At 39.4% G+C, this 10,679-nt stretch overlaps 1 protein-coding gene across 3 annotated transcripts in view; it reads right to left on the bottom strand.

The window, feature by feature from the left end:
* Nucleotides 1–10,679, bottom strand: part of LOC106878836 (uncharacterized) — a 38,381-nt gene that overhangs the window by 1,043 nt on the left and 26,659 nt on the right. For all 3 annotated transcript variants that reach the window (XM_089340976.1, XM_089340978.1, XM_089340977.1), the window contains 6 exons: nucleotides 9,564–9,655; nucleotides 7,001–7,211; nucleotides 4,882–5,162; nucleotides 2,401–3,691; nucleotides 1,340–1,400; nucleotides 1–421 (listed from right to left, as the gene is read on the bottom strand). The exon at nucleotides 1–421 is cut by the window's left edge and continues 1,043 nt beyond it. In XM_089340976.1, the coding sequence (XP_089197102.1) occupies nucleotides 292–421; nucleotides 1,340–1,400; nucleotides 2,401–3,691; nucleotides 4,882–5,162; nucleotides 7,001–7,211; nucleotides 9,564–9,655 (2,066 nt within the window). In that variant the 3' untranslated portion in view covers nucleotides 1–291. The remainder of the gene's footprint in view (nucleotides 422–1,339; nucleotides 1,401–2,400; nucleotides 3,692–4,881; nucleotides 5,163–7,000; nucleotides 7,212–9,563; nucleotides 9,656–10,679) is intronic.

The following is a 10,679-nucleotide window of genomic DNA, read 5'->3' as shown; positions in this document are numbered from 1 at the left end:
CAAAATTCTAGTTTCTTTTGGGTGCCTCCTCCTATGTATACATTCACCAACACGAGACAAAAGAAATTAGGGTTTGGAGATAAAAACTAAAGAAGAAACACACAATGTTATGCAGTGCATATTTTTTTTTTTTTTTTACAAATGACAGTGAAATCTCTAATGAGAAAAAACTAAACTCAAACAAATAAAACAAATAACAAAATTAACAAAAAATAATCTGCAGTGAACAATGAATCTGTGATGACGTTCAGTTTACCGAATTCATTGAACTCCATATTTGTAGTGATTGTCTCATTGAGGTTTACAGAGTTTTCTCAGTTTCAGTGCAAATGTCTGTAATTTTAAGTCACTTGAATCGAGATTAAGAGCCTTCAGCGTTGAATACAAGGCCTCTTTGTAATTCTCACTTAGATAAGACTTTCTGAAAACAAAAGGGAGAAAGGAACATTAGTTTTTGTTCAGAGATAAGAGGATGGTCAGGGGTACGTGTTTCTACTTCAACAGATATCATCACCAAGACAACAGTTCTACCTTACTTCCTGTAGCCAAGGGATTTAGATGTAAAGACACATGGCCTAGGCAATTTGCATAATTCAAACAAAAAAAAAAATGAGCTAAGGGACAGATATATGAACAACAAACAAATCATCATCATTTAACGCCTGCTTTCCATGCTAGCATGGGTTGGACGATTTGACTGAGGACTGGTGAAACCAGATGGCTACACCAGGCTCCAATCTGATTTGTCAGAGTTTCTACAGCTGGATGCCCTTCCTAACGCCAACCACTCTGAGAGTGTTGTGGGTGCTTTTACATGCCACCTGCACAGGAGCCAGTCCAGCGGCACTGGCAACGATCTCACTCGAATGTCTTTACACGTGCCAGGAAGGCGACGCTGGGCACAGGTGCTATCACGATTTCGCTTTCGCTTGCCCCAACAGGTCTTCGCAAGCCGAGTTTCGTGTCCAATGAAGGAGACGATGTTGGCATGGGTGCCAGTCGTCGAATTTATTTCATTTTCGATTTCGCTTGCCTGAACAGGTCTTCGCAAGCGGAAACAGTAAAAGTTGTACATCATGTAAATACTTCTTCCCCTTGCTTTATTAAATTATTTATCAAACACCAGGATATAAAACTACAAGGTGATGCATGACTAATTTTTATCAATGTGAATAAATAAGCATCACATTAGACAGAAATCTGAATGCTAAAGGTCAAATTATATCAATTATCTTGGCCACAAATTTATTTTGCTTTTCTAAGTCCCTTAGTTACTGAAAGTTAAGGTTGGACAAATGTTCTGCTGGTAAAATCATCTAAGAGAAAACAAAATACCTACCTGGCATCCCTGACAAAGTTGTTGAATTCTTCACTCTTTTCGTTGGAAAGAAATGGCAATTCTTCAAAAGAAATATAAACATGAGATAATTTTTTTCCATTGAAAACAAAGAATAAAAACTTTCAAATATTGATTCAATACAGGTCTGGGATTGGAAGGACTTTATAGAACGCTTCTATGGGTATTTTAAAATATAAAGAAGTTTGCCTCCCAACCACATGGTTCTGGGTTCAGTTTCACAGCATGGCACCTTGGGCAAGTGTCTTCTATAGCCTCAGGCCTAGAATAAGTACTAGGCTTACAAAGAAGTCCTGGAGTCGATTTGCTTGACTAAAGGCGGTGCTCCAGCATGGCCGCAGTCAAACGACTGAAACAAGTAAAAGAGTAACTAAAGCAGTTAAATCAATGGTCTGATAGATCTGCAAATTTGTCGATTTGCTGTAAATGGTTACAATTTCTATCTCAGATTTGAACAACCTTCATATTATTCATATTCTGTGAAATGTAACGCTTATTTATTCGTTGCTTTCAGTTAATCACACATTATCTTGCAGCTTCAAGATCTCAACTATGTGACTGCTTAATTTTTAGAATGACATTGTAGGGTAGGCGTGAGAAGCCAAAAATCTGGCCAATTTAACATAAAACAGGTGGAATATTTAGACTGGCTACGACCAGTTTAACCCTTTAGTATTTAAACCGGCCATATCCGGCCAAAATATTTAATCTGTTTTATGTTCAAACTGACCAGATCCAGGCTCTCACACCTACCCTACAATGTTATTCTACATTAAGTAATTACACCATCAAGATCTTGAAGATATGAGATAATGCATGATTAATTCAAATCAATGTGAATCAATAAGCATATTACGTTTGATAGAATAATCAGAACGCTAAAGGGTTAAGGGCTAAGGGATTAACCTAGAACTGAGTTACCATGGGCACAAGGTAGTAATGCTGAAGAACAGGATGCCCCTCACCCCTGCTACCACCAACCGTAGACTCGTCACCCACCTGCCTCTTTTAAATCATTCACTTGCGATAAAGAAACAACATACCTATTTCCTCTTCCTCACTGTCTTCATTTTCTTCCCTTACTACTGATATTTCCTTTCTCTCTTTATTTATTACATCCATCTCGTTTTCTTCCTCTTCCTCTTGTTCATCATCTCCCTCTTCTTCTTCCTCCTCTTCACTGTCTTCATCCTCCTTTACATCGTTTTCTTCTCTTTTTCCATTTCCGTCCTCCTCCCTTTCACCGACCCCATCAGATGTCCCTCCAGCCCCACGGGCAACCAAGCTGTTGTTCTTAACCACCGCAGATGCGCCTTCCATATCCGCATCACTGAGCTCTGCCTCGAAAGGACCCTTTCGAGCAGCCGACGACAGGCTAGGAGACTGCGTTGTTTGGGAATTATTAAACTGTTGCGATCTTCGAACTTTGACAGGACGTACTTGGACAGAAGAGATGAGTGACTCGTGTGGATTAGTAGAAATATTCAACATTTCTTGGACAACAGAGATATTATTCTCTCCTTCACCATCAGAATCTGTTCCTGCCTCAGACTCTGATGAAGAGAGGAGTCTCTTTCGATGACATTTTGACAGTTTCGGAAGCACAGCATCGAAACTGCTGCTGTCATCATTGGTTCTTTTGTTCTCATTGTTGTCGTCGTCATCAACACCATCAGAGCCAGAATCCTCTTCTGAAGAACTTATCACACAATATACCTTTCGGTGTCTTTTAACATTGACAACGCTGTCGTTCCCCTCACCATTACATTCTGTGTTCTTGCTTTGGTCATGCCCCAAACGTTGTTCTGTTTGACCTTCAAATGAGTTATCTGCCACAGTCTCCATTTCCTCCTCTTCGCGGCCTTCAGTTCTTGGCGAGCTACTCGGCACCACAGAAGACACACCTTTGAAAGAGGGTGTACGGAAATTCTTACTGCTGCTACCTTTGGTGCTGTTCAAAGCCTTTCCTGACAGGCTACCATCTGCGCAAGAATCATTAATCATGTCATTCTCACTGTCAGATTCTGCTACACAGAAATTGAGACTTGGCTTTAATGTAGTATGGCGACCCATCTCAGTAGTGGTACCATTTTCATCATCTGAGTCAGCAACAAACCATGTACCATCCTCCGAATCGACTGCTGTGTCTTCTGCCTTACGGACAGAATCAGACAGACGAGGACGCTGGCGACTGGAATTCGCACTATTGTTACACATGAATGATTTCAGAAGGTCATCGGAGTGTAAAATAGAAGATTTCCGGCCAATGGAACCGGTCTTTGTAGTGTTGTTTTCAGGAGCAGGAGATTCACAAACAGAATCAGACAAGGATTTCTGCAAGAAAAACAAATAGAGTTCAATAAAATCTACAATAAAATATTTATAATATATCATAATAATAATTTCAAATTTTGGCAGAAAATCAGCAATTTGTGCGGAGGGAGGGAGTCAATTACCCCAACCCCCATGCAAGCATGAGAGAGAAAATCCGGAAGGATTGCTATAGGAGAGATTGAGCAGTCCCGAAACTTGAGCTAAATGCATATAACAAGGTGTTAGCCATAAATTCCTTAGCAGTTCCAGTTATTTACAGTTTCAATGTGTTGAACTGGAATATCAGCAAAATAAAGAAAAGTGACAGGAAAATTCATAAGGTGCTGACTTGAAATGAGATGCACTACCCAAAGGCAGATGCAGATCGTCTTTACCTTCCCAGAGATCAAAGAAGTCGAGGCTTGATCCATTTTGAAATCTCTTACAAAACCACCACAACTGGACTGGCCAAATGTCTTGAAACATCTCACGACGGGATGCTAAAACTTGTTGAAAATCACAAGAGGCATCAGATGCTTCATTCTATCATGAAGGCGAGCAAAAAATTTGCTATTGAGTTCGTGTATAATACCCAGGCTGAACAGCAGGATAGAAGCGCAGCAACTGTTGATGGGTGAGAACAAAACCCTCTGCATGGCAAATATGTAGCCTGTAGCAAACAAGCTGTTGTAGAGCAGAAGTACACCCGTCAGTGGTTGTGGAGCTCAGGGCTAAAGGCAGAAAGCAAAGCTGACGTCAGCAGAATTTGAACTCAGAACGTAAAGTTGGACAAAATGCCACAAAGTATTTTGCCCAGCATGCTAGCAATTCTGCCAGCTTGCTGTCTGTGAGTGAGTGTGCATAAGAACCAGGGTGTTGTGTCCCTTTGCATCAAAATGTAACTTAGAGGTTCAACAAACAGAGCTCAATATAATAAAATTGTACAGAAATACCATATCCTAAGGAACCCTTTTTTTCCCCCAAAAAATTAGGTTAAAAAATATGGGAGTTTCTTATACACGGATAGTATTATAATCCCTTACAAAGCTTTTTTTTCAAAATTTTAAGCCCTAAAAATTAGGGGGTTCCTTATACATGTTAAAATACAGTAAGTAATATGGTCAATTACAAAACAAAACCCTACATACTACGCACTCCAACATGGTCACAGTTCAATGGCTGAAGGCTAGGAAATTCCTCCTTAGACTTACTGTATTAGGGACTGATGAGTGGACAATAGGGGTTGGTGATAGCTGTTCATCCGAGCAACAGTCTTCAACAGAGATTGGATTAGAAATGGTACCAAGAGTACTGCTGCTGCTGTTCTTATTGTAATTCATCGTCCATCTATCAATAGATGGTGTTGTCAGGTCATTGACTCCAGTTCTGCTGCTGCTGCTGTTGTTGTTGTTGCTACCAATTGAAACACTGGTGAAATCATCATCATCATCATCACTGTCTTTAACAACAACAACAACAACATCATCATCATCTGTGCATCAAGAAGACAAACAAAATATCATCAAGAATTATAAATCACTGGAATGGATAGGAGAGTATTGTAGTTTGCTGGAAGCGTTGTGTATTGTTTGCGAAATATGTCTTGAATGGAACAACAATGCAGAGTGGACTATAATAACTGTTATAATTTAATTGTTCATAGTTTGATATAATATTTCGAAATATAAAAATGCTTTCTTCAGGTATTAATAGGAATTGATGTTTGCTGGAAGCATTGTGTATTGTTTGTGAAATATAACAGGTCTTGAATGACACAACAATGCAGAGTGGACTATAATAACTGTTTAAATTTAATTGTCCATAGTCTGATATAATATTTCGAAATATAAAAATTCTTTCTTCAGATATTGCTAGGAATCGATCGAGTCACTGCTATAATCGGATTATAGCAGTGACTTGTACTATGGTACTATGAATAATTACATTAAAACAATTATTCTGTGCTGATGAAGAGAAATAACCCAGAAATCATGATACACAGATATTGTTTTGAGCTGAGTGGGGGTGCTAGATTCTCTTGTTCGAAAATATAAGGACACAGATCGTGTCGTATAGCCAGCTGGAGACGACGTCTCCTGAGGCTAAATTACAGCAACATTAGTCCTAAACCAGGACTGCCATTTTATGTTGGCAAATAATCTTTACTACAAAGTACTGTTGCTGAATATCTCTTGTTGTGAGATTTAAAAATAGTAATTTTCCAAAATTAAAACAGTTATTGTAGTCCATTCTGCATTGCTGTGCCATTCAAGACACATATTTCACTGAAATGGAAACTTCTTTACAGAAACGTTGATACATTACAACAACAGTTCTCAACCAGGACTTATATGGCCCTTGGGGAACCATATAAGATTTTGTTGATAAAAATTTATCTGTAATAAATTGGTAATACTCCTGTGATTCACAAAATATTTTAACAACCTTTTTATACAATTCCTAATAATATAAAATTGTAAAGATACGATATAATTTTGGGGATGTCAATAGGGTGTTAGGGTCCAGTAGAGTGAAATAGGGACCAAAGGGGTCCATAGGGTAAAAAAAGGGTTGAGAAATATTGTGTTACTGCCACTCTCTAATATCTTACTAGAGAGGTGGAGACGAGAGAGGCTAGTGGAAGGAAGAGGTATAGCAATGTCTAGAGGAGGGGGTGAATTAGAAGGGGAGGCATAGAGGGAGAGAGAGATTATAGAGACTAGAGGGAGAGAGACTAGAGGAGAGAGAGACTAGAGGAGAGAGAGACTAGAGGAGGAGAGAGAGAGTAGAGGGGGAAGAGAGAGTAGAGGGGGGAGAGAGAGTAGAGGGGGGAGAGAGAGTAGAAGGAGGGGGAAAAAGTAGAGAGGGAGAGACTAGAGGAGGAGAGAGAGATTAGAGGGGGGAGAGAGAGATTAGAAAGGGAGAGAGAGTAGAGGGGGAGAGAGTAGAGGGGGAGAGAGTAGAGGGGGAGAGAGTAGAGGGAGAGAGAGACTAGAGGGGGAGAGAGAGATTAGAGGGGGGAGAGAGAGATTAGAGGGGGGAGAGAGAGAGTAGAGGGGGAGAGGGAGAGACTAGAGGGGGAGAGAAAAGAGATTACAGGGGTAGAGTGAGAGCAAGCGATTAAAGAGAAACTAGAGGAAAGAGGAAGACTAAAGAGAGATGAGGGGAAGAGAGAGGTAAGCATGGAAGATGAGAATAAAGAATGGGGGGGGGGGAGAAAGTAAAAATAAGTAAGGATGAGAAGGGGTGAGGAAGAAGAGAGGTAGAGAGACATGGCCAAAGGAAAGAGAGGGAGTAGAGAAACTAAAGAGTACATAAAGGGTCACTTACTCCTGTTGAAAGGTGGACGAGTGTGAGTTGTTGGTACAGTAGGGACCTTTCCATTGGGGTTCAGCGGGAGCAAAGAGACAAAATTTTGACCATCAGGGTCCCTCATTTGTCTCTCGTTATTGACCGTAGAGCTAGTACTTGACCATTGTTTCACAGAAACACTTCGGTCAGTATTCACCTCGGACCGAATCGCTTCTTCGGCTTGGACCATCTGCAAGAGAGGAAATTAGTTAAAACCAGTGTTGCAGACAACAGAAAATACCCACCAAAGGGGTCGGACAATGGGTTGTAAAAGCACAAGAGTGGTCAATAAGATAGTATACCACAAAAGTGAGACGACAAGCAATAAAACCACAGGAGTGGACAAAGGGCAGTATACGGGCACGTACATAGAAAATACAAGGCATGCAAAGAGAAAGCACCATCAAAAGGGAATTAAAAGCAGTTTAGAGACTCAGGGGTGGCCAAACTCCAGATGTTGACACTGCCAGGACAACCAAACAATATATCGATTCAAAAACAGAATTGCTCTCTTTTGCTTGTTTCAGTTATTTGAGACTGTGGCCATGCTGGAGCACTGCCTTTATTCGAGCAAATCGACCCCAGGACTTATTCTTTGTAAGCCTAGTACTTATTCTATCAGTCTTCTTTGCCGAACCGCTAAGTTACGGGGACGTAAACACACCAGCATCGGTTGTCAAGCGATGTTGGAGAGAGACACAAACATATATACATACACACACACACACACACACACATACATATATACGACGGGCTTCTTTCAGTTTCTGTCTACCAAATCCATTCACAAGGCTTTGGTCGGCCCAAGGCTACAGTAGAAGGCACTTGCCCAAGGTGCCACGCAGTGGGACTGAACCCAAAACCATGTGGTTCGTAAGCAAGCTACTTACCACACAGCCACTCCTACACCTCTGCTAAAAATAAATACACAATAACCATAATCAAAAACATCATACAAACAAACATATATAAATACACACACAGACAGTCTGGGAGATATCTGATGGTAGTGAAATAGTATTTAACTGCTATTTCTAAATTTCGGTATGTGGTGAAGCAACTTTGCTGAACCCTAATTATAATTATGCCTATAATTATAAAATTTTTGTGTGTGTGTATATATATATATATATATATATATATATATATATATATATATATACATATATATATACTCTTTTACTTGTTTCAGTCATTTGACTGCGGCCATGCTGGAGCACCGCCTTTGGTTGAGCAAATCGAGCCCAGGATTTATTCTTTGGAAACCTAGTACTTATTTTAATGGTCTCTTTTGCCGAACTGCTAAGTTACGGGGACGTAAACACACCAGCATCGGTTGTCAAGCGATGTTGGGGGAACAAACACAGTCACAAACATATACATACATATATATATATATATATATATATATATATATATATACGACGGGCTTCTTTCAGTTTCCATCTACCAAATCCACTCACAAGGCTTTGGGACTGAACCCGGAACCATGTGGTTGGTAAGCAAGCTACTTACCATATATATATATAAAGTCACCGTCATTTTACAGTCTACTTTTCCATGCTAGTATGGATAAGAAAGAATTTGTCAAGGCAGATTTTCTACAGCTGGATGCCCTTTCTGTTGCCAACCCTCGCCCGTTTCCAAGTAAGGTACTACTTCTCCTTAGCCAAACATGTTTTTCAAGTAACCTGAGAATGAATGACACTGCATGATGGTGACTCTCACCTACAACAATCATGTGATGTCATGTCAGCGCAAGGACAACCACACACACACACAGACACAATGAGCTTCTTTCAGTTTCCATCAACCAAATCCACTCACAACACTATGGTTAGCCTGGACTTGAAACCATGTGGTAGAGAGATATGAATATAATGTTAACATATACAGGGTGGCCCAAAAGTAGGTTTACAGTTACTCAACTATCTCTTTCGCATTGATAAATTAACAGTTTAGATCTTAGTTATAAACAAATATGAAACCATTATTCTACGCTAATTTAGTTAATTGTAAGATAGAAATTTAAATGTAATAAAATGTTTTAAGAGAAATTTTAAGTGCCTACATGATAACTGTAAACCTACTTTTGGGCCACTCTGTATGTATGTATATATATATATATATATATATATATAATACAAAGAATATATATGCATGTATACACACATATATGTTTTTGCCTTTGTGAGTTACAAGTGATGCTATCTGTGGGATTCTTAGCTGTTTTACCTGCTATTTCTGAACTTCGGTATATGGTGAAGCAAATATTTGCTGATCCCTTAATTATGTTTTTATATATATATATATATATATATATATATATATATATATATATATATATATATATATAAATAATAATACAAAGAATATATATATGCATGTGTACACACATATATGTACATGCTTACATCTACAGACCACGGAACGAACACATAGGAAAACAGATAGCCACTTGGAATTAATCCTTCGTCAGCTGCCTCTATTCTAAACTAGACGTTTCGAAGATAAGGACATATAGATATAAAGACCAACTTGCCATTGTCTCCACTCTGGAGTTAGATAACGTTGCTTCTTCATTGTCATCTTCTTTTGAAAACACTAAATCATGGTCACTGACACCAAACACATCTAGAAATAATAAGGATGATGATGATGTTTTCTTTATTAATTACTGAGAGGTTTATATAAAACATTGGGGATGGTAGAAGACAATACAAATAGAGTGAGAGTGAAGCATGTAAACAATGAAAATCCCTAAAAGAGGGAGACATCCAATCATTTCAAAGTTTGGCACAAGGCCAGCAATTTGGGAGAGGGGGGATAAGTTGATTACACCCCCGACCCCGCTCCACTGGTACTTATTTTAATTGACTCTGAAAAGGTGAAAAGCAAAGTCAACTTTGGTGGCATTTGAACTCAGAACCATTAAGACAGACAAAATGCCACTAAGCATTTCGCCCGGCGTGCTAACGTTTCTCATTTCTTTATTGCCCACAAGGGGCTAAACATAGAGGGGACAAACAAGGACAGACAAAGGAATTAAGTCGATTACATCGACCCCAGTGCATAACTGGTACTTAATTTATCGACCCCCGAAAGGATGAAGGGCAAAGTCGACCTCGGCGGAATTTGAACTCAGAACGTAACGGCAGACGAAATACTGCTATGCATTTCGCCCGGTGTTCTAACGTTTCTGCCAGCTCGCCGCCTTAATAATAATAATTTGCTACATTGGAAACTGTGTGAAAAGTGGAGGTTGGAGAGAGGCAAGACACAGTACAAACACAAACCACAGAGAGTGACTGAGTTGGAGACTTGCAAAATCCTGCGGGAATTCCCAATCCAAACAGACAAGCTGGACCTGGTGGTGGTGGACAAGGCAAACTACAGGAGCTCTATAATTGATATTGCATGCCCATTTGACCCCTGAATACTTAAGAAGGAAGTACAATCCTCTTAAATGTGAGAAAGCCCGACTGGAAGATGAAAAAGGTGAAGATAGAGCTAATTAATGTTGGGGACCTTGGGAATAGTATGAAAAGGTATTGAGAGAAATTAAAAGGAAATGGAAATAGTATAAAGAAGACTAATGCCTCAATCTCATCATTTTTTAAGGAGTTTCTATAAAGGGCCCCAATTTTCTCCACTTTGA

Source organism: Octopus bimaculoides, chromosome 24, assembly GCF_046866305.1.
Source record: "Octopus bimaculoides isolate indiv1 chromosome 24, ASM4686630v1, whole genome shotgun sequence".
In the NCBI taxonomy this organism is placed as follows: Eukaryota; Metazoa; Mollusca; class Cephalopoda; order Octopoda; family Octopodidae; genus Octopus; species Octopus bimaculoides.
Note: the sequence above shows the minus strand (reverse complement) of the source record. Positions and strands in the feature narration are given on the sequence as shown.